At 39.0% G+C, this 24,587-nt stretch overlaps 1 protein-coding gene and 1 long non-coding RNA gene across 2 annotated transcripts in view; one reads left to right on the plus strand and one right to left on the minus strand.

The window, feature by feature from the left end:
- Window positions 1-24,587, minus strand: part of LOC127168859 (collagen alpha-1(XXV) chain) — a 177,869-nt gene that overhangs the window by 69,548 nt on the left and 83,734 nt on the right. Inside the window, exon 3 of the mRNA XM_051115957.1 lies at window positions 1,776-1,848. Within this exon, the coding sequence (XP_050971914.1) occupies window positions 1,823-1,848 (26 nt within the window). The 3' untranslated portion in view covers window positions 1,776-1,822. The remainder of the gene's footprint in view (window positions 1-1,775; window positions 1,849-24,587) is intronic.
- Window positions 18,058-19,230, plus strand: LOC127168862 (uncharacterized). The gene is made up of 3 exons (XR_007828150.1): window positions 18,058-18,490; window positions 18,676-18,797; window positions 19,099-19,230. It is a non-coding gene; the product is annotated as an uncharacterized LOC127168862 (long non-coding RNA).

Genomic DNA, 24,587 nt, shown 5'->3' on the forward strand with positions numbered 1-24,587 from the left:
AAATCTGATCAACAGTGTTGGGGAAAGACACTTTTTAAATTTTGACAATATTGAGTTACTCCCTAAAAAAGTAACTAATTACGTTAGTTACTTTTTATGGAAAGTAATGTGTTACTGTACTTTTGTGTTACTTTTTAAATCTGGACAGGGCTTGCTTATTTGTTTTTAATATAAAAAGTTATATTTTTGGCAAATGTAAAAGCCTTTTCACACCAAAAGCCTCAGGGTTTGAGAAAAGTAAATTCATGTCTGTACAGTAGACCGCAGAAGAAAAAAATGTTAACTCTTCAGCAATAATAAAAAAAAGGAAAACAAATGATAGATTATCTTAGGATATTTGTATAAAATATTTAATTATTGCAGGTTTGTGTCATATTCTGAGTTGAATTTCACTGTTTTTATTAATTTTGAGGAATACTGAATCTGTTTTTTTGTGAGTGAGATGAATTAATGCATGTTCAGATTTATTCTAGAACTAACATCTTACTCCTGATTTCTCTCAACATAGGGACAGGAGAGCTTTTTAATCAATAAATGCATAACTGGCATTACGTTTTTGAAAAAAGTAACTGAGATATTTTCTTGTCAATAAAAAAGTAATGAATTACTTTACTAATTACTTGGAAAAAGTAATAATATTATGTAACTCGCGTTACTACTGCTGATCAAGATCCTAAGAAAACTTCGATAAGCAGCAAGCTAGCTAAAATGGTGATGGCTGTTTTAGAGGCTAACGAAGAATTCACTTTGAGTATGCTGACTACACAGCTGAAAATCAACTTCAAGGCTCTAAAGTAGAGGCAGACATTGCTGCATTAAAAGCTACCAATGAAGCACTGTTAGACTGCTTGTTTGGCCTGGAAAAATCATCCACGCAGGGCGAACCTTTGGATAATAAATGTTCCAGAAGATAGTGAAATTGGAACGGACATGGACAAGTTGACTTTGGATCTGCTGAGAAACGTCATGGGGGATCAGGTGTTTGAGAAACCTCCAGAATTGGAAAGAGCACATTGTGAATTGGCGCCTAAACCTAAAGATGGTCAACCTCCAAGGCCCATTATTGCTTGTTTTCATCGATACCAGGAGAAGGAACAAGTTCTACGCTGGGCCAGGCAACACGAACTGCAGTATCGAGGGAAGACCCTCAGATTCTATTCTGAAGCATGGCACTCTCCAAGAAATGTGCTGCCTTTTAAGAATATCAAAATAATGCTCTATCAGAAAGGGATTCGTTTCAGATTTCTTTACCCTGCCCGTTTGCAATTTACACCTGATGAGGAGGCAGCACCCAAAGCTAAAGCTTTTTTTGATCGACGGATCAACGTGGCCGCTGCTGCTGGGGAGTAATTCTCGGTAACCTCAAACTGTTTCTAAATGACTAATGTAAAATTGTATGCACGCCCACTATAGGATTTTTCTTTTTTTTTTTTTTTTACCATGATGGTTTATGTTTTAGTTTGGGAGGGCACTGTTTAAAACACCAGTGGATGGACTTATGATGGCTTATGTGCTTGTTTGGACAGGTACTGTAAATATACACTGGAATATAGACCATAAATGACTCTCCATATTTCATTTTTATTTATTTTTCTATCCTGTTTCTTTTTTCTTTTTCTTTCTTTCTCTGAATACAATATATATTTATATTGTAAATGTATATTTACAAATTGTAGCAATGTATAAGAGATAAGACGTCGGGGGGCTCAACAGTTCATTAGTTAATGAATTAGTTGCTAGGAGTGCAATGGGGTTGGTGGAGTCCTGCAGCTTACCTCAGTTGGGGAGGCAAACATAGGAAAAGTATGGTGGTCGAAAGAGCTCAACGCACTGCAAATGAAAAAACACCTGCAAATGAAGAAAACATCTTCATCAGTTTGACAGCAAGTGTGCTGCAAATACTCACAACACAACCAAATACAGAAACGCGCTGCAAGTACTCACAGCACAGCCAAACACAAAATGCGTTGCAAATACAGAAACACGCTGCAAATACTCACAACACAACCAAACACAAAAATGTGCTGCAAATACAGAAACATGCTGCAAAAACAGAAATGTGCTGCAAATACGCACTGACAACATCTGAAATGTTCAAGGGAACCGCAACAACTTGTTGACAAACCTGGCTGGGACATGCTTATCATCCTCTGAAAGGTGTGATTTCTGTTTTTTTTAACATCCTGATCATATGATTCCTTAGCTTTGCTTTTATATATATATATGTATTTAAAATGGCTACAATAATTATTCCATGGTAAAGTAAATATTTAAAGACTTATTTCAAAATGTATTAAATTCATTATTTTCCTACAAACAATACCCCATAATGACAATGTGAAGGAAGTTGTGCTGCGTCAAACAACGCTTTGGGAACACCTTCAGCATAACCAGGGTCTGAACACGTATGAAATCAGTCTAATAGAGAAGCAAGACGTCACGGGTGGGGTGACGTAGAGAACCAGGAAGCTATAAGCACACATGTGGTGAATGCAGTCGGCAGCTGTTCTGGACCCGCTGCTGCCGAGGCAGAGTGGCGGCTGCGATTGTGGGGATCACAAATGGATCTGGTAGAGGGAATGGAGACAGGCTAGTCCCTTTCTTCTTCTTCACCTACCAGATCCAGCGATCTCTCTGGGTCGGAAACACACTCAGCAGTTTCTTCCTCCTGGGGAGAGGGCTTGACGCTCCGCGTCTCATCCTCTGAGAAGGCGGATGTGGAGAAGATCAAAGAGGCTGGGGACACACGCCCCCAAGTCCATCCAATATGAGCAGCTGTTGGAGGTGGTGACTTGTGCGGTAGCCAAGCTCAAGATCAACTGACCCGCAGAAAAACAATCAGAGCCGCGTGAAAGTAAAAACTAGATGAAAGGTTTTTGCGTTCTAAACCACCACCTCCACACCGGGGCTTGCCGTTTTCCCCCAGTCTGAGGTTGCGAGGTCATGGGGCAAGCCACTTTCGGCCCGTGTTTACTCACCTACCACCCTCCATTACAGCAATGTGGTGGGCACCGGTGAACGTGGTTACAGGGCTATCCTCCGGGTTGAACGGGCGCTTGCGAACTATCTGTCTCCTGATGCAACATCGTCCCTGAAAGCCCTGGCACTACCCAGTAAGCCACTTCGGCATTACTGGGTAAAGGGTACTTCCCAGCGAGTCAGGCTGGTGCTTGCCTACACACTATGGCAGTGTTGCAGGCATATCAAGATGGCCTGCTGAAGGAGTTAGACGAGGGTGAGGAAGTGAAGGCAGACAAAGTTTCTGAGCTTCGCCATGCTGCTGATCTCTCCCTCCGCGCCACCAAGGAGACTGCCATGGTAGCCGTGGAGACACACCTCTTCCTCCTTGATGTCCCGCTTCTGCCTTCGGGCCTGTTCGGCGACTCCATCGCTTCAGACGTTGACAGGTACCAACAGGCACGGCAGTTCGAGAGATTATGGTTGAGTATGGTTTTTAATCGAGAAAAAGAAAGCTTTCTTAATCGAGAGATTAAGCTGAGTATGGTTCTCAAACCTGATTTCTCTCCTCGACAGCTCTCCATGGGAGATTCCAGTCAGGAGGGATCTCAACTTGCAGGCAGGGGGCGCCTTCTGTCACCCCCATCCGGAGTTGTGGAAGCTGTGGGTGTGGCCCCTGAGGAGGCTGGAGTTCCTGCAGGCCCGATTCGTCACAGGGTTAACCCACTCTATCTTGAAGGTATAAGTGGTGGCCTTAGCTGCCTTTCACGCTCCTCTCGGTGGCACCTAGTTGGGTAGACACCCCTTATCTCCTCCCTTCAGAGAACTAGAACAGCAGAAGCTTAATTGTATGTGTCCAGTGTGAGCACTGGATGCGTACGTCCACAGAGCTGCCCTGTGGAGAAAGTCGAACCAATTGTTTGTGTTTTGGTCCATTCAAGAAGGTCGCCCTACCTCTAAGCAGGCCCTAAGTCGGTGGATCACGGATGCCATCTGTCTCGCCTATGAGTCCTCTGGTCTCCCCTCGCCATTGGGAGTCAAGGCTCACTCAACTCGCAGTATGGCAGCCTCCAAGACCTTTCTGTCAGGTGTGCCTTTGCAGGACATCTACAACGCAGGCTGGTCCACACCACTCACCTTTGTGAGGTTCTATGGGTTAGACCTCCAAGCCACTCAGGGCTCCTCTGTCCTCTCTTCCTAACCTGCGTACACACAGCAGGAATTTGCAAGTCTAGCGACGTGGGCATATCATTCCCAAAGCATTGTTCGAAGCAACTCGAGTTCCCGAAGGGGAACGCCTCGGGTTATGTATGTAACCCTTGTTCCTCAAGGGAACGAGACACTGCGTCTCTTAGCCATACATTCCTGCAGCGCTATTAGGGGCAGAAGCTGCCAGCCACGTTTAACGCATGTTTATAGCTTCCTGGTTCTCTATGTCACCCCGCCCATGACGTCTCGCTTCTCTATTGGACTGATTTCACACATGTTCAGTGCGTGGTTACGCTAAAGGCATTCCCAAAGTATTGTTCGACACAGTGTCTCGTTCCCTTGAGGAACAAGGGTTACATTCGTAACCCGGGGCATTTGTTTAAAAACTTTGCAAATTTATTAAAAATAAAAACCAAAAAAAAAATTAAATGTATGTAAGTATTCATAGCTTTTGCCATGACACTCAAAATTGAGCTCAGGTGTATCCTGTTTCCACTGATTATCCCTGAGATGTTTTTACAACTTGATTGGAGTCTTGTGGTACATTCACTTGATTGGACATGATTTGAAAAGGCACACACCTGTCTATATAAGGTCCCACAGTTAACAGTGCATGTCAGAGCACAAACCAAGCCATGAAGTCCAAGGAATTGTCTGTAGACCTCAGAGACAGGATTATATTGGGGCACAGATCTGGGGAAGGGTACAGAAACATTTCTGCAGCATTGAAGGTCCCAATGAGCACAGCGGCTTCCATCATCTGTAAATGGAAGTAGTTTGGAACCACCAGGAGTGGGCCTAACTCTGTCTTTGAGTGGCTCAGTGTCTTTGTTTTTTTTTTTTGTTTTTTGGCTTTTTTTTTTTTTTTTTTTGTTTGTTTGTTTAAATGAATTTGCAAAGATTTCAAACAAACTTTTTCATGTTGTCATTATGGGGTATTGTTTGTAGAATTTTGAGGAAAATAATGAATTTGAATCCATTTTGGAATAGAGTGAAGCGCTGTGAATACTTTACGGATGCACTGTATGTACTCAAATGGTAATCAATACGTGAAAAAAAACAGCAACATGGTTACTACACTTTTATTATAATAAAACCATATTTAAATATCGTAAGCATTGTTGGGTTTCCCACCATTGTAGTCTGTGCTTGCAGCGCGTTTTTGTGTATGTTGTGAGTATTTGCAGCGTTTTTCTGTATTTGGTTGTGTTGTGGGTATTTGCAGCACATGTGCTGCCAAGCTGATAAGGAATTTTTCTTAATTTGCTGGTGCTTTTTCTATTTGCATGTATTTTCTTACATTGCAGCATGTTGAGCTCTCTCGGTCACCGTAGAAACGGGTGTTCTAATGTTCAGGGTTTTGTTTACTGCCTCACTGACTCACTGTGTTTTTCTTTTTCTTAATTCTGTACCAGCTTTATCTATGCCACAAGTGCAGTATTAATCATTTTATACTGTATAATGTCTGATGTGTTAAGCAGAGGAATGACAGGGAACATAATTCATTAGGTTTACATCATGGAATGTTAAAGGTCTTAATGGTCCTATAATAAGGTCCAAAATCTTTTCTCATCTTAAATGTCTTAAATCCAATATAATCTTCCATTAAAAGAGGCACATTTACTCAGTTCAGATCACCTTAGTTTGCAGAAACCATGGGTTGGACATATTTATCACTTTTTAAATTTAATGCTAAGGCAAGAGGAGAATCTGTTTGCACATCCTCAGGGTCATTATACTGTGGTGTCAGGGAGACTGTTTCAAACCAGGTCTTGCTGGTTAACATTTATGGGCCCAATTAGGATAATAAAAAAATCATAAATAAACTGATTGCAGCTTTACCTAGCTTTAATTCATATTATTTTATTTTAGGCAGTGACCATAACCCAAAATTAGATCAAATCCAAAACCACAGTATAATTTAATTTCATCAGATCAAATCACAGAGAACAGCTTAATCTTCACAAGGTTTTTGTATGAACAAGGGGATAAAGCTAGCTGATTCCTAGCCCATCAACTTCAATCCAGGTCATCAGCACAACGTATTTCTGAAATTGCAAACAATGCTGGCGAATTAACAATCGATCCCCTTACAAATCCAAATTGGAAGTTCTTTGATAAAATAAATGTCCCTATTATTTCTTTGGAACATAAAAAAGACTTACATCATCCCTTTCAGTTGCAAGAAATATCTGAGGCCATATCAGTGCTGCAGAGTGGCAAGGCCCCAAGGCCTGATGGCAAATTTTATTTTTAAGAAGTTTTCAGCTAAATTATTCCCACTCTTTCTTAGTATGTTTGAACATTCTTCATCTCAAGAAACTCTGCCAAAGTCCCTTACTGAAGCTCTGATGACACTTTTATTAAAGCCTCAAAGATCCAACAAAAATGTAGCTCATATCGACCAATTTCTTTGTTAAACACAAATATCAAAATTTTAGCAAAAGGTCAGCACATATTTTCCAAAGTCCGTTTCCTCTTAAATGTTCTTCACACTCCCTCATCTCAAGACACCCCTGAAATTGTAGCGATAAGGTGAAATGGGACTTTTTTTCACTATGGATAAGTTCAGATTCAGCCCTAAATTTATAGTGTGGATTTGTCTGCTGTATACTTCTCCAATTGCTTCTGTGTTTACTTTTTTTTACTAATCAAAAAATTTTCCTTTGCCAAGGGGCACTCAGCAAGGATGCCCATTAAATCCCCTTTTTGCATTTGAGCCATTGTCTTCAGCATTAAAAATCTATATCCTATTTTCATAGTATAGTTAGGCGGGGTGTCAAACATAAGCTCTCATTATATGCTGATGACCTGCTTCTTTATTTCAGATCCATCAATGATATTAGCAAAGTCCTGCAGAATTTTGGGACCTTCTCTGGCTATAAGCTGAACATCTCTAAAAGTGAACGCATGCCTGTTAAAACACTCCATGCTTCCTGTTTGCATGGCAAGTTTAAATATCTGGGTATCAATATCACTCAAAAATACAAAGGACTATATGAAAACAATTTCATTCCTCTAATGACTAAACTGAAATCTGATTTTTCTCTCCATCTGTCTCTAGTTGGCAGAGTGAACTGCCAACCAGACTTATCTCCAGTTTTATCTGGGATGGGAAAATCCCAAGATTAGTAAAGAGTTTCTCCAGAAAAATAGAAGTGACGAAGGTTTAGCTTTCCCTAACTTTTTATACTATTATTGGGTGGCTAATGTACAAAAGATAATTTGCTGGATGTACCCATCAGAAGGTACTGATTGGTATGAAACAGAAACAGAAACTCTGCACAGCAATCTCTTTACATGCCCTAGTAACATCTAGCTTACCTATTAAAAGCACAACATATTTCAAATCCATTTGTTCATTTCACTCTTAAAATATGGACTCAACTACATCAGCATTTGAAGTTATGCACTCTTGTTTCAGAGTCAAATATGCAATAATCATGCAATCCTCCCGGCGAAACTACTCTCTGCATTTAAACAGTGGCAAGATAATGGCATTGCTCAGTTTGGCGATCTTCATATTGATGGTCTTTTTGCAAGTTTTAATGATCTTTATTCCAAATTCACTCTTAATTCAGCTGACCATGTCCGTTATTTTCAGATACGTCATTTTGTGAATGCCCAAAGCTAATAATTTCCAATTATTTCCGATATGTGTCTCAGCAATACATAGCAAGTATCTCTCTACTTAGAGTCTCATATACTATGTCTCCCAACTTAAAGTTGTGTTCTTTGGCTTGACTTGTCATGTCTGCATACTGTTTAATTTTGTCTTTGTAGCTTTCAATATGTGACTTTCAGTGTCTTTTGTTTCTCTTTTCTCTGTGACAGTGCTAGGTAACTTTGCGCGTACATCTTGTCCAAATCTCTGTGTGGTGTAGATCGATAGGCAAGAAGAATCATATCAGTCACTACCTCCAAGGGATACCCAAATCAGGCAAAGATTTTCCTTGTTTCCTTGGTAATAGTCTCAGAAGTTATGTCACCTATAAATACTGCTTCAGGGTTTGATGTGTAGTAATCTATAACAATAAGTATACAGACATTCTAAATAGGACCCACCAAATCAACACCTAGCTTGGTACAAGCCTAGGTGGCCTAGATGGAAGCTCTAACTGATGCAGCGGTTGATCTTCATGCAAGGGTTGATTCTGAACACACGCAATACAGTTTTTGATCCATGTCCATATTAGGTCAATAGAATTTGCTTCTCAAAAGTTGCTTTGTGCAAATTACACCTTGATGTGTCTCATGTGCTATTTTCAAAGCTTGTTGAATCTGTGCAAAAGGCAGAATCTGTGCAGAAGGCAGATCTGTCCCCACAGCAAAAGACCATCATGGGTTGACAACTCATCTGAGCATCGATTGTATGGCTGTGAGCTTTCAGGTAGTATAGCAGTCCACAGTTCTGTCTCCACTATGGAAATCAGTTGTGTCAAGGTAGTATCTGCCATTGTAGCATTTATATCCAAAAAGTTATATCTAAAAGACTGTAATTACAGCAAAAGGTGGCTCTACGAAGTATTAAATCAAGGGACTGGCGACTTTTCCAACCCTTGTTATTTTAGTATTTTTTGTTTTTTATTAATTGCCAGAACTGTTGTGTTTTTTCATTGGTCTTTCATTGGTTTGATGTTGTAAGACCAAAATTGTAAATAAAGCTGGAAAAGTTATTTGGAATGGGGTTTGATTTCAAGCTTTATGACAAAAAAACTACTTCAAAGAGGTATGATAATTTTCTATAGGCACTGTATAACCGCTTTGTTCACTTCTCTCAGATCTACACAAAGTCTCACTTCTTTAGTGTCCTTTTTTGAAATTAGAAGAATGTTGCACACCCACTCAGATTGTGCACTTCCTGTCTATTATTCCATCTTCCATTTTATCCAGCTCCTGATTTACAGCCTCTACCATTAAGTAAGGTGTTCTCCTCAAAGCTTGAGCTACAGATGTAACCTTTTCATTCACAGATATTTTATGGCTGTAACCTGTGATTTGACCCAGTCCTTTAACCCTTAAATGCACGACTAGTTTGCCAATCACTATTACAGCAACCCAGACCTATATATCCAGCACAGATTAATCTCTAACTGCTACAATAGCAAAAAACTCTCTTGATAATTTAAAAACAATTACAGAAGAATAAAACAATGCAAATTTCGTTAACTTTTAAAAATGAGAAGTGTTTAATTTGAGCAGATGATTTTACCATCGCCGTTATCATCAGAGCGCACTTCCACAGTACATTCAGCAGCTGGCCCATATTTGCAATCTCAACCATATTCGCAATACTATAGTTTTCAATGACTTCAAAGTCATTATTTTGATTGCTGGCAGCTTATTCACCACATCTACCATCAAATGACAGTGACATTTATATTTTATTGCATACAGTACATAAATGCTCTGCAGTAAAGCCATTCAAACCAATTCAAATTTTGCTGATGATATTCTTTTGTTTTATGCCTGCCATAATTTGAGTGAAACATCAGGTCATTATTGTCTATCAAACAGTGCCACCACGAGGAATACAGGTGAATTGCATGTATTTAGTCATCAGATATTTACATATTTTTGTACACGAAAAATATACTTACACTATTACACACTTATATTTTTCTTTGACATTGTTTTCTGAAAGCATTTTAGACTCTGCGTGGGCTGATTCAAGAATTCTGGCAACAGTTAATGCTATTTCTAATTTAAATCCTTTTTCTTGCAGCAGTTTATCTCTTAATCGTCTATGTGCACATTTCTCTATGAGTTGATCTTGTATCATATCACGTTCTAAAGCGCCAAACTCGCAAGATTTGGCCAGGTCCCTTAACAAATTCACAAATGCGTCAATCTTTTCATCTTGAACTTGATATCTTAGTCTGAATTTATGTCTTACGAGCACAACGTTTTTCAAGGAGTAAAGTAAGCATCCAGGGTAGCTACAGTCTCCAAATATGACTCTTTAGGGCCCGGAAGGTTCACAAAAATCCTCTGCACCGGGTGCGGTCTTTCCGCATTGGCAACGTTGGTAGTTCCTCTAGCCAACTCAAAGAAACTGTAAGAGTCTTTCCATGTTTTGCATTCTGCATACAAGTCCAAAGCTCCGAGGTTCAGTGAAATAGGTGTCGATAGCTGTGTGCCTGTGCAACATATCTCGGTGGTGTTCGTGGTGCGGCAGCTTGGTCTTCCATGTCAGATCTGTCGGTCTATCAGATCCAAGTGTTGCTTCCAACAACAGTTGAACGGTAATCCTGATCGTTCTCTGAAGTGTTCATGCTCATCACCATTTATGTTTTGTTATTTATGTTTTGTTAATGTACAACTCTCAACTACATGCTCACTCACGTCTCAGCCGATCTCATTCTTGTTCTGTTCTTGCGATAATCACTACACTACACCCACACCTACTGCTGGTCAACCATATTTGATACACTTTCTAAAGTGTTCACAGCTGAAGGCATGTGCTGAATTTGCAATATTTGGTGTTCCAGGTGATGAATCAAATTTGACTCAAAGACAACTAAACATTATTGCCTTTGCATCCTTACTGGCTCGGAGACAAGTTTTATTACATTGTAAATCTAAAAATCCGCCTACAGCATTACACTGGCTTCGGGATCTGATGTTATACCTACACTTAGAAAAGAATAAATAATCAATTAGAGGTTCCCATAAATTCTTGTATGTCTGGCAACCCTTATTATCATATTTCTAGAAATGTACCTCCTGGGAAGTAATGTGATTAACACTGATATCATCATTTTTTCATTCAAAAAAAAAAAAAGTTCTTCTTGACATTCATAACTACTGATTTTATTTAAAGTGATATGTTTAGAGACATTAAACTGACAGTTTACTTTGCTAAGATTGAATCTTTGGAACTTCAGTGTGTGGCTCACACCAGAAATGTCTGTAAGCTACAGGGGTGTAAAATGTGAATGTGTTGCCAGGGCAGATCATGTTTATTATTTATTTGAGGGATGTGAGGCAAATTGCACATTGTACAATAACCCAAATGCAAAAGACTCAGAAATTTTCATAAATGCACCAGCTGCATTTCTGTGGTAAGCAAAGTTCCTTCTTCCTCTTCTTCTTTTGTGTGTGTTTAGATAAAACATAGCACTCTCTGTAACATTACATGGATAATTATACTGGCAAAACTTCTGATGTACTAAAGCTGTCAATTCTTGACCACCATGAATTTACTGGCTTTGACAGGGTTTACTTTATTTTCATTTTCATAGTCTTCTTGGACCTTTTGAACTTTGAACTAAGGAATGTGTGTTTTGGCTTATATACTACTGCACATGTGTATATATATATATATATATATATATATATGAAGAGTTCAGATGCAAAAGCCTCTAAATCCATCTGACGTATTTCTTTAAAATGAGCTAAAATTAGGTTTCTACGTAAGTACTGGTACTTCTGATTGGGGTGAGACTGGAATTTAGTGAGTTTGAAGTAAAAGTATTTGATGGACGTATACTATGCGTCAGGAGCATTCACTCAGTATCATTATTTTTGATCATACAATAATACCCTGCATGGTCTTAATTTGATCTCAGAAAGTGTTTAAAAAATACAACGCATTGCACTGCACATGCTGGTAACAACTGAATGATATTTAACTCCAGATGTGATGTGTGTGGTCAAAGCTTTAATACACAAATATAGCTGCAAGCAGCAATTTAAGAGGTGCGGTGGCACCTATTGTATCCGTTGGCGTTATTATTATTCCGCTTCTTCTTCTTCTTCTTCTTCCTCTTCCGCCGCAAGTCTATGGCAGCCCATAGAACCGCTTGCGGGAAAGTTGTATAATTTTGCACACTGATAGAGGACAGTCCCAACATTAACCATAGCAAGTTTGGAGTCTCTAACTCAAACTCTCTAGCGCCACCACTTGTCCAAACTTTCAAAAGATTTATGCTAATAACGTTTGAACTGTAAGCCACACAACAAAAATTCTTTTTTCCTCTGATTCCTTGGCTTATGCCGAGTTGAATGGACACCAAAATTCAAAAATCGTAAGGTTTAGTTTTTTCGCTATTCTCAATTGTTTGTAAAACCTACTTTTTCGAACTCGTCCTAGGCCGTTGCACCGATTGTCACAAAAATTGATCCAGATCATCTTCAGACCACGCTGGCAAAAAGTTATGGAATTCAAGTCGATTCGTCCAGCCGTTCACGAATAACACGCGAAAGAATTCTACGAAAAGCTAGCAAAAATCAATGTGAGGCTATATCTCCGTAATAGTTTGTCATATTGACACCAAACTTGGTGTGTGTTATAACAAGCATGACCTGAGCCTACCTGCAGTGTTTCGGTGCAGTGCCCCCTAGTGGTCAGGAGATACGAAAAATGGCTATTTTTCTTTATAACGTCTGAATGATTTGTCCAAAAATCACAAAACTGGTCTCTTTAGATTCGGTGTGTCATACCGAGTCGAACCATATCCAATTTTCCCATGTCAGCCATTTTGGGTGTCGGCCATTTTGAATTTAGCTTTAAAATGCTGTATCTTGAGAACGGATTAGCGTATCGTTTCGACATTAATTACAAAAATGTTCGGCACCATGCCCTGAATGTGCATAAAAATTTTGGGGCCAGCGCCACCTTGTGGTCAAAAGTTATAACGAAATTTCAAAAAATGCTAATAACTTTTGCGTACATTAGCCTATTGAAATGAAACTGATTTTGATAGATTCCTTCGGTCATGCTGAGAACACCGATACCAATTTTGCCAATTTTGGCTGAACTTCCTGTCCGCCATTTTGATTCATGTTGAAAACCTACTTTTTCGAACTCCTCCTAGACCGTTAGTCCAATTTTCACCAAATTTGACTCCGATCATCTTCAGACCATGCTGACAAAAAGTTATGGATTTTGTGTCGATACACGAAACCGTTTTCGTTTAGCGCATCAACGAATTTACTGGAAAGATGCCAAATTGCATCCGAGTCTGTATCTCTGCAAAGCTTTGACATATTGACACCAAATTTTATATGTGCTATTGTCACCACACTCTGACCAAGCCACATCAATTTGGTAACAGTGCCACCTATGGGTCAGAAGTAATACGCCATTCACTAAACATTAATAATGAAATTTACAAAAATGCTAATAACTTCTGTTTACATTAGCCTATTGGAATGAAACTGATGCCAATAGATTCCTTGGGTCAAGTCGAGAACATTGATACCCATTATGCCGAAATTGGCCAAACTTCCTGTCCGCCATTTTGATTAATGTACAAAACCTACTTTTTCGAACTCCTCCCAGACTGTTAGTCCAATCTTCACCAAATTTGACTCAGATTATCTTCAGACTATGCTGGCAAAAAGTTATGAATTTCGTGTCGATATACGAAACCGTTTTCGTTTAGCGCATCAACAAATTTGCTGGAAAGATGCCAAACTACATCTGAGGCTGTATCTCTGCAAAGCTTTGACATAATGACGGCAAACTTTGTGTGTGTCATTGTCATTTCACACAGAACACGTCACATCAATTTGAAAACAGCACCACCTGTTGGTCAAAAGTGATAAGCCATTAAATTTTATTACGATTGGTTGCATTTATGATTTTTCAGCCATTTCAACTGATATTATCCTAAAATGGCTTAAGTTACTCACTGTTGTAGTCGGTCTGCTGCTCCTTGCCGTGCTTAACTCCTCATTCTGCCTCTTTTGTGCTTGGCCCCGCAATTGCTGCTTGCAGCTATATTTATTACTGTTGTTCTGGCTCGCAGTTTGTGGCAGCCCTATTAATCTCACACAGGAAAATGACTGATGAACATGAATAGACGCCTGACCAAGCAGCATTAGTTGACTCTATCATATTATAATACCAAATGTCTTATATCATTTACATAGCTTTAGTGTATCATATCAGATATACGCTGCCTTGAATTACAGGGTGTCTCTTATGACTATACAAGTATATATCTAAAGAGGACAGCCAGAAACACTCTACACGAATGAGAAGGAATCTAAAACATATAGTGTGGGTGACAGCCTGGAACAGCTGAACATTATGCACTTATTCTGTTTCCTACAGAATTCTGTTTTTGCAGTGTCCACAATTTTAAATTTTCAAAAAATAAAAATAAATAAATAAATAAATACACATTGTAAAATGAACATTAAGTTTAGCTCAGCTTTGACACAGAAAACACTGCATCAAACATCATGAGTTTAATGAAGACGTCCTTTTATAAAAATCAAGGAATGTTTAAACCTAATTTTAACTTACTACAGTATATAATTCGAGAATGATCAGAGGGGAGGATCTCCTAATAAATGAATGCCAGAAAAAGAATCCTTTTGTTTCTTGTTGTTAGCCTTTTGTCCATGTTCCTTTCATGTGTGTGCCTCAGACCAAGAGCCCATTCACAGCAGAGGCTGCCTGAGGAACAACACATGATTGCTAATGAAAGCTGAGGGAGGTATACACATATTCTGTCAATTAAATTGATGAAGGGATGATGAGTGTAAAGTAGATCCTTCAAAAAGGTTTAATGCAAAATGCATGACAGATACTGTACCACATTGCCACACACCTCAGAAAAGATTTTAAACCACTGACAATGCCAGATTTTTCACAGCCAACTATCATGAGCACAAAACCACCCTGTTTGTTTCCTCTAGTATAACTCTGTTCGACAGTACGATCTACATCATTTTACAAGCCAAAGCAGCTGTGCAAGTAAAAACAGATTGCTGTTCAGCATTTCTTCTCTTTGACTATTGCCAAATATACCTGCAAATTTCCATCTACTTGGCACAGTTAAATGGCATTTTGTGTTACTAATGAGTTCACAGCACAAGCAACTGTGGTCTAGTAGTATGTTATTCAAATATAATCAGAATGGTGCATGGGGGTAGTATGTGTGAAGGAACACACATACATGGATTTTTTGTGCTCAGAGAACACCATTATGAAAATCACTTTTAACAAGTTTTGAACATGTTGTAGATGGAATTAACCCTAATTCCACAATGACACAATGACACTTAGAGGAGACTACAATAAACAGATGTTGGATCATGTTAATTGAGGATAAATGACTTTGAGGCATGCTGTTGTCATGTCATTGACCTGAATAGCTTAATGCATGATCCTAAAGGATCAGGAGGAACGTTTTTGCATGAACTCTCCCTGTAACAACATTTTAATTGCAATTAACTTCTATAAGCACAACATTATTTCAAAACCTTATTTTATGTTTTACAGAAACTAAATAATATTTGAACTAATAGTGAGAGCTTGAAATTCCAGGGGATGAGGATGAGATTTGGTTTATTTTTCTCCTTCATACATCTAAAATTATTTGCATGTGTGTTCTTCTCTTCTCAGCTGTTTCAAAACAATAAGCAAAAACAAGGAAGTCAAGCCCTCTGCTTTTGTCCTTTCAAAGGCCCTGTCCCAAACAGCACTTTCAACTCTCATGCTCCTCCTTCGCCTATTGCCTCATGAAATGTTGGGTAATAGTCTGCTTACACTTACATTTTTGTATTTAGCAGATCCAAATCAACATACAAAAGGAGAACAAAATTCATCAACATAACAATAGCTAATCAAAGGTAACAATATTTGTATTACAAAAGCATTCTAGAGAAGAGAGGAGAACAGTGTGTAAGTGCATTGCTTGTGAAATCCAAACCAGTCCAGCTCAGTACATTTTTTCCCAAATTGTTTGTATTCCATTTTTGAATAATTTCTTTTAAAAAAAACATTTTGAATTGAACTGATTGATTAAATTGATTGCCTCCAATTGTGAAATCGTGACAAAAATTGTGACAAAAAGAAAAAAACAAAACAAAACAAAACAAACAAACAAACAAAAAAAAACACTTCTTAAAATTAGAAGGGGGTTAATTTAATAAGTTCTGCCTTTTTTTGTCTTGTGGACTATATGTAAACATCTTTTATGTAAAATTGCTTACACAGGACAGTACTGAAAAAACAAAAAACAAAAAACAAAAAACAAACAAACAAAAAAAACATGCATTTTGTGTGATCTCTCTTATTTTGTAAAAAAAATATTCACATTTTCACAGATTCTGCAAGGGGTTCCCAAACTTTCGCATGTCACTGTATATATTCTCATCATAAACAAATAATAAAGAGCTTACTATACTTATCAGTGGTTATGCTCGGGACAACCCTGCTTTTTCACTCTTTCACAGTTTTTAAGTTTACTCACTCTGAGTGACCCCACATATAGTGCCTATAGAAAATCATCATACCCCTTTGAAATAGTTACTTTATTTGTCATACAGCCTGGAATCAATCCCCATTCCAAATAACCTTGGACTATAATAAATATTTACAATTTTGGTCTTTTGGTCAAATTAATAAACAACAACAACAACAACAACTAGAATATCAGGGTTGGAAAAGTAAACAGTCTTTTTGGATATGTCAGTACTAGCTTTGCACACCTTGATTGAGGAATAGTTGCCCATTCTTCCTTGCAGAATTGCTCAAATTCTGTGGTGAGCAGCAATGGACTGCTCTCTTCAAATCCATCCACACATTTTCGATTGGATTTAAATCAGGGCTCTGACTTGGCAACTTAAGAACATTCACCTTGTTATTCTTAAGCCATTTTGTTGTTGTTTTGGTAGTATGTTTAGGGTCATTGTCATGTTGCAGGGTGAATGACCTGCCCATCTTTAGCTGTCTAGCAGAGGGATGCAGGTTTTCCTCAAGAATTTGGATGTACTTGGCAGCATCCATTTTCCCTTCAAACCTGACCAATCACCCAGTCCCAGCTAAAGAGAAACAACCCACAATGTTTCACATTAGTTATGGTGTTTTGTGTGGTGTGCTGTATTTGCTTTTCAAACATAGCGCTTGCACTGTAAAAAAAAATCCGTAAAAATACAGTACAATATACCCTAATAATTACAGGAAATTTTCCGTTTTTGGTTTTTACAGGTGTTTTTCCGTATTTTTGAATTACGCTTTGCATTGTGGGAACGAGAACGTTGGTGGCTTACATAGGCGCGAAAACAGTGAAGAGAAGACGCGGAGAGTTTCTCGGTCAAAGTTTCATTTTAATGTCGGCTTTTGAATTTGGGAAACATGTTTTTCATTTACTCTTCGTGGTAAACGAGTTAAATGTCACATAAATTGTTTACGTAAGGTTAACTTAGTTGCTGTCTGGCTTGTTTGGCAAATGAACGTCGGAGCCGTTGCACTCAACATTTCTCTGCATATCGTCAGACATCTTCCTCGTAGAGTTTTCTGCCAAATGAGGTAAGTTTTGACCTTTTATTGTCTGTTTTACACACACGGAAGATAAAATGCAAAACACAAACTAATTCGGTAACGTTACTAGCAAGCTGTCTGTGAAGCGACTGTATAAACAGAGGCGTCCGACGCGTGGCAGCCGCGCCAAAAGCCGCTTCAGGTCAGCGGTCCGGTAACGTCAGCTCCTCGAGTTATCTGTCACACTCTAATGGACAAATGCACACGACATTATGTCAAAATGACCGTTGTGTTTCTTTCGTTTTCTTTTCTAATGACAGGACGTGATTGCTGCTGTACTGTGAATCTCAAGCACACCTGCATTCTTATCATGGGTTTGTATTCTGTTTTATTAACAGTTGTATTTAACATTAGTGTTAAGTATCAGAAAGAAAATAGTTATTGAGTCATTTATTCTGTTGACTTTCACAACAATGTGAAGTTGTTTGCTGTCTGATGCGTCGGAAGCCACGTCACAGACAACGTGCTAACGTCACCAAATTGATTGGATTGATTACTTTTGCATGTTATCATCCTTGTGTGTATAAGGTGTGTTCAAACTGCTTGTCAATATGTATATGGTAATTCTGTAATGTCTTTTGTGTTTAAGGCGATGGGCAGTTCAAGATTGATGTCGTTCAAGAAGTTAATGACCACTGTTGAGGTTGTGAGCTACAAATACCCAGAGGAGGCAGCGCTTACATTGGAATTCCTACAGAAGTAAGCAACACGTATGTTATGAAATGTCTATCTGTTTATTTAATTGAAAATAATGAAGTATATTGTAAGACACAGATGATCTGATAAGCTCGTTTGACAGATGTAAATGGAGACCATTGGAAATGTAAGTTAAGCAATTTATAAACAAATATTTTAATTGGCAAGTATTAGGGTTAACAGTTAATTTAATGAACTTAAAATACTGTATGATTGATTTTCCATCTCCAACCTGCATGTTACTCTGTAGTTCAGTTTCATTCATTTCATTTTTATCATTATCCATTTCTTTTAGAATTTTCCTGTGAAGAAATCCTAAATGAGGGTTGAGGTGAAGGCAACCAGGTGGGTTTGTATTCTATTTCATTTAACATTAATGTTCAATATTGAAAAGAAATTGAGTCTTTGAGTCATTTATTCTGTTGACTTTTACAATAATGTTAAGTTGTTTGCTGAACACGCCTTCAAAGGTGTCCAAAGATGCTTGTCGTTATGTATATGGTCATTTTGTAATGTCTTTTTTGTTTAAGGTGATGGGCAGTTCAAGATTGCTGTCGTTTGAGAAGTTAATGAACAAATCTTCTTTCCTGTTGCGGTTGTGAGCTACAAAATACCCAGAGGAGGCGGCACTTACTCTGGAGTTCATACAGAAGTAAGCAACACGTATGTTATAAAAAGTGTATGAAGCATTTGGCCATGTTGCTGTTTATTTAGTTGAAAATAATGAAGTATATTTTAGGACATAGTTGATTTGACAAGCTCATATGACCGATGCAAATGAAGACTATTGGAAATGTAAGTTAAGCAATGTGTAAACAGTTGGAAAGTATTATGGATTGCAGTTGATTTAATGAACTTAAAATACTGTATGACAACTTTTCCACTCCAACCTGCATATTACTCTGTAGTTCAGTTTAATTCATTTCATTTTTTGTCATATCCATTTCTTTTAGAATTTTCCTGTGAAGAAATCCTGAACGTGGTTTGAGATGAAGGCAACCAAGAGGCTATGCAGTCCTCCAAGAGTCTTGCATGAACAATTTCAAAAATCCATGTAATATTTGAGTTTTTAAATTGAAAAAAATGGCACTTGCATTAAACATTCAGTTAAATGGTAAAGAATACATCCCATATAATGAACTGCATCACTTCAATGATATTTCTGTTATAATGAACTTCAAAATTCTGTTGTCAAGCCACTGGAATCACATACTTTATACCTTTCTGGACCTTGAAAATGGTAGTTGCATAGACAATCAATAGAGGGACAGAAAGTACCCAGATACTCTTAATTTGTGTTCTATAAATGAATGAAAGCCTTATGGGTTTGGAATGGTATGAGTAATTAACTGAATTAACATTTTTTGTGTGAACTATCCCTCTAAACAATATTGTTTTCTCTTATAAGAAAAAAAAGTTTTGAGACTTGACTGTTTTACAGTTTGAAGTTTAAATTTTGTGACCACTTTTTAGTACAACACCTGTATTGTACAGATGCTCATGTTTTCTTTTATTTTGTAAATTCTGTCTGTTACTGTTTAAAGCTAAACTGTCTTTTACAATACAGCCATTTTGCCTGAGTTGACACATTGTTAAATGAATTGAGTATTTGATGTTGTTTAGTCCTAACCCACTTAAGTCAAACAAAAGCCATTGAATGCACTTTTAAGAATGTTTACATGAAGTAAAAATAAACCATGTTCAATTTGTATATTGTGCTGGATTTATTTGCTTTATGTATATATAAATATATAAATATACCATTAAAACAGAAAAAGTCCTGTTTTTTTACCGGTGACAGACTGTAAATTAACGGGCTGTAAATTTACGGTACAAAGTCCAGGTAATGAGCTGCCAGTACTTTTTCCGTTTTTTTACGGAATTTTTTTTTTACAGTGTGGAGTTCAGTCTAAAAAGGTTTTATTAGACCATAGCACCTTTTACCAGAAGGTATCAGACTCCTTTACACACTCTCTGAGTGACACTTTGTTAGGAAAGGCTTCTTTTGTGCCACTTCGCTATCATCATTTTGCCCAGGGGTGTGTTTCCCGTACAGCGATGTAACTCGCTGATTAACCTTCACAGTATGATGCATTGTTGTGGAATCAAACTAGCTAGTCACGACTGTTTCCCATTAGTTCAACAATGTAGGGCCGTTAATGACGTCACAGAGTAATAACTTATGTTATTTAACTGATTAGAGATCTCTAAAATGCTGCTATATTGAACATGGCACCTGATGACTAATTTACTATTTTTTGTTCCCTGTCATTTTGCTGTATTTGATGTTTGATTCATCGCAGGTTCTCTCTTACGTCATACTCTGGGGTTCCCTTTTATGCGCATGCGCACTGTTCAAAAACTGTGCGTACAGAGGAAGCTTAAAAATACATAGATTAAAATGCATTCATAATTAGATCGAGTGAAAGATGTGGATTGTACTGCATGTTAGCTTGCCAAAGAGCATAATTTATTGAGTCCATATGTCTTACTAACAAGGAACTATGCTTCTAACCACAGGTCAAAAGCTGTAGTTCAAACCACGTAAGTTTGTGATGCTGTTTGCGGACGTTTGTTTGAATTATGGTTTCGGGAAACACCGTACCGTTGAACTACGGAACTTGCGACTATAGTTGGCTAACGATACTTTTGTGAAACACACTGCAGTTCGTTATTTCTTACAGTGCTGTTCCGAAGTTCACCTGTAGTGCTAACCAAATTGCTGTGAAACCAGTAAATGTGATAACAGAACAACGCAATGGATCGTCGAACAGATGAAATCCATCAACGTGGCCGAAACTAGTACATAAAGACAACAGTAGAAATATGGCATTATTTTGCATACAAAATGGATGATAAAGGTGAACGAACTGACCTTACTGCACCTGCATGCGAGCATTGCTATAAATTATGGCAACACATCAAATCTTGCCAAGCATGTCACTTGCTCATCCTGATCTTTTCCATGAATTTAGAGACTGACAAGTGAGTGCATCATTCATAAGTTCAGTTTTAATAAACTTTTATTCACAACAGATCAGAGGTGGACAGTAGTGAAGTAGGGCTGAGAACCATCACTTCTACCACAAAAGATTGCTTAAATAACCTTCCTGACTTGTCTCAATTCCTCAGCATATCCAATAACTCAGAAAAACATGATGATGTAATAGAAACTATGGACTCTCTCTTTTCACTTTAGATAAGGTTGCTCCTTTACGCTTTAAGAAGATTAAGGAAAACAGTCTGACGTTGTAGTATAACAAGCACACTCTAAAGAGAGAATGCCCTAAAACTCATGCCCTAAAGAGAGAAGCACAGAAAATGGAGCGCAGCTGAAAGAAAACTAAACTAGAGGTATTTTGTATTGCATGGAGGGAAAGCACTTTCTCCTACAGAAAAGCCTGCTAGGTCTGACTACTTTTCGTCTATTTTAGATGAAAACAAACACAACCCAGGTATTTATTCAATAGAGTGTCTAAATTAATGAAAAAATAAAAACTTGCACGCTAGGTGGTGTCGACCAACAATGCATTTTTTCCTCAGATATGTATCTTGTATATGGATTTAACACTGTCCACTACTCAATATACAGAATTAACTTATATTAGATAAATAAAGTTTGGTTCTATGCTGTTTTAAGGAACGTATTAAGGAAAACAGTCCGACACCATAGTATAATGAGCACACTTATGCCTAGAGGTAACTAGAGGTATTTCATACTGCATGGCGGGAAAGTACTCTTTCCTACAGAAAAGCATTAAAAACTGCTAGATCTCATTACTTTTAACTCAAAACCTCAAACTGGCTGCTATTAAGCCTCTCATTAAAAAAAAAAAAAAAAAAAAAAACAGAACTTCACCCCAAAGAACTAGTTAATTACAGAACAATCTCGCTTTTCTGTCAAAGATACTAGAAAGGGTAGTATCCTCACAATTATATTCCTTCTTAGAGAAAAATTGTATCTGTGAGGTTTTCCTTAGGATTTAGACCATATCGTAGTACTGAGACTGCTCTCATTAGAGTTACAAATGACCTGCTCTTATCATCTGATCATGGTTGTATCTCTCTATCAGTGCTACTGGATCTTAGTGCTGCGTTGAACTCTATCAACCACAACATTCTTCTGTATATACTAGAAAACTTTATTGGCATTAGTGGAAGTAAACCATTGGCATGGTTGTACTTATCTGACCGCCATCAATTTGTAGCAGTGAATGAAGAGGTATCATATTGATCACAAGTGCAGTATGGAGTACCAAGACTCAGTACTAGGGCCATTACTTTTAATGCTTTACATGTTACCCTTGGGAGATATCATCAGGAAACATGGTGTTAGCTTTCACTGATATGTAGATGATACTCAGCTCTATATTTTTTCACAGCCCAATGTAACATACCTATTTGAAAAATTTACGGAATGCATAGTCGGTATAAAAAAACTGGATGACGAGCAATTTCTTACTGTTAAATGCTGAAAAAGGTGTTAATTATCTGACCTAAAACCTTCCCATACAATAATTGTCACAAATCCTGTCCATGGTCTTCAGTCTGCCCGCCACCAGAGGTCGCCTTCCTATTACATTGACTCTCACACTACACTGACTGTTACATGTCACCTTGGACTACATTTCCCGTGCTCCACTTTACTGATTACGCACACAGCTGCAGCCAGTCACACGCAGCATAAATACGAGGCCTCAACCATCATTCAGGGCCAAGTATTGTATAACATTTATCACTCCCCTAGTAACAGCTACATTATGGAGCCACTTCACATTTTTCCAGTGTCATGATTCTAGTTTAGTCTTGTTCCTAGTCTGGTTTCCCGTGTCTAGATCCTTGCCTGGTTTATCTCGTCTTGTCTGTCTACAGCCTGATTTATCGCCTGTCTTGGATTAACCCTTTGTCTTACCGTTTCAGACTCTGTTTGCCCCTCGTTTGGTCTATTGTCTGTTTATCCGGAACACCCATTTGTCTCGCCCCATGGATTACGTTCACCACCAATTGACCCTCGCCTGTCCCTGAATTACTCTTGTGTCTTGCCTGTACTGTATCTGGTTGCTGGTGTCGACACTGCCTGTGTATAAACATGTCTTTGTTTAATAAAAGCTTGCATCTGGATCTGCCCGCTTCATGTCTCTGTTGCTCCATAACAATAATCTAGAACACTGCCTAATACTCAATGGCTGCTCTGTCAATTCTTCGACATCAGTCAGGAACCTAGGTGTGCTATTTGATAGCAATCTTTCCTTTAAAAGCCACATTTCTAGCATTTGTAAAATGTCTAGGTTACGTACGTAACCCTCGTTCCCTGAAGGAGGGAACGGAGACGTTACATCCCCTGCCACAACCCTAGACTGCGCTGACGCCGGGCTGCGGCTCGGCTCCTCAGCAAAAACCTGATGAGTGGATGCGCGCCGCCATCTTATATACCCGTATGTACGGGGGAGTGGCGTTGCACGCAAACTCCACTCGCCAATTTCATTGGCCTTTTCTGTAAAGCTCAGAGGTGATTGGTCACTCAAGCGAGTTCCCATATGTAACGTCTCCGTTCCCTCCTTCAGGGAACGAGGGTTACGTACGTAACCTAGACGTTCCCCTTCAGTCGTTTCACTACGACGTTACATATGGGAACAGACCCATGGAAAAGGCCACAACCCTGAGGCTGCGTTACACAAGACACCAAGTGCCGACAGGCGGACGTGTCGGAAAGTGGAGTCAATACGTAACCTTCCCAACGCCCTAGGGACCAGTAGAGGGGCCCCATAGGGGTGCCAGATGTACTGAAGCATGGGTTGGGGGGGGCGGAGCACATGTGGTTTAGGCATGTGGAATAAGAATTGAATGAATCTATTCTGGTATAGATATATGAGGGAAAACACAGCCTTCTGGCTGACTGTGGAAAAATACTGAGACATTTTGCCACAACCTTCTGGGCGAAGGAGACCCAGTCGGAGCACAGTCAACGACTACTCCGCATCTATTCCTGACTGCGGGGCATGGAGGACCCAGGTTCGCCGGAGGGAACAATCTGGGAAATAGCGCACGGATCCCGTGGGAATGGCGCAGCAAGCCGACACCTGCCGGCCTCCCGCAAATTACCTGATGTTACCTTAACACACTTAACACAGCGTCTAAAGCTCCGGGTGCGGTCCACGTAAACCCGTAAGGCACGAACGGGACACAGCAACGCTAAGGCCGGGTCTGCCTCCTCCGGGGGCAGTGCTTGCAGGTTCACCACCTGATCCCGGAAGGGTGTGGTGGGAACCTTGGGCACATAGCCAGGCCGGGGTCTCAGGATAACGTGAGAATCAGCCAGCCCGAACTCCAGGCACGCTTCGTTGACAGAGAAGGCTTGTAGATCCCCGACCCTCTTGATGGAGGCGAGCGCGGTCAGGAGCGCTGTCTTAAGCGACAGGAACTTAAGCTCGACTGAACCCAG

Source organism: Labeo rohita, chromosome 7 (genome assembly GCF_022985175.1).
Source record: "Labeo rohita strain BAU-BD-2019 chromosome 7, IGBB_LRoh.1.0, whole genome shotgun sequence".
Lineage (NCBI taxonomy): Eukaryota > Metazoa > Chordata > Actinopteri > Cypriniformes > Cyprinidae > Labeo > Labeo rohita.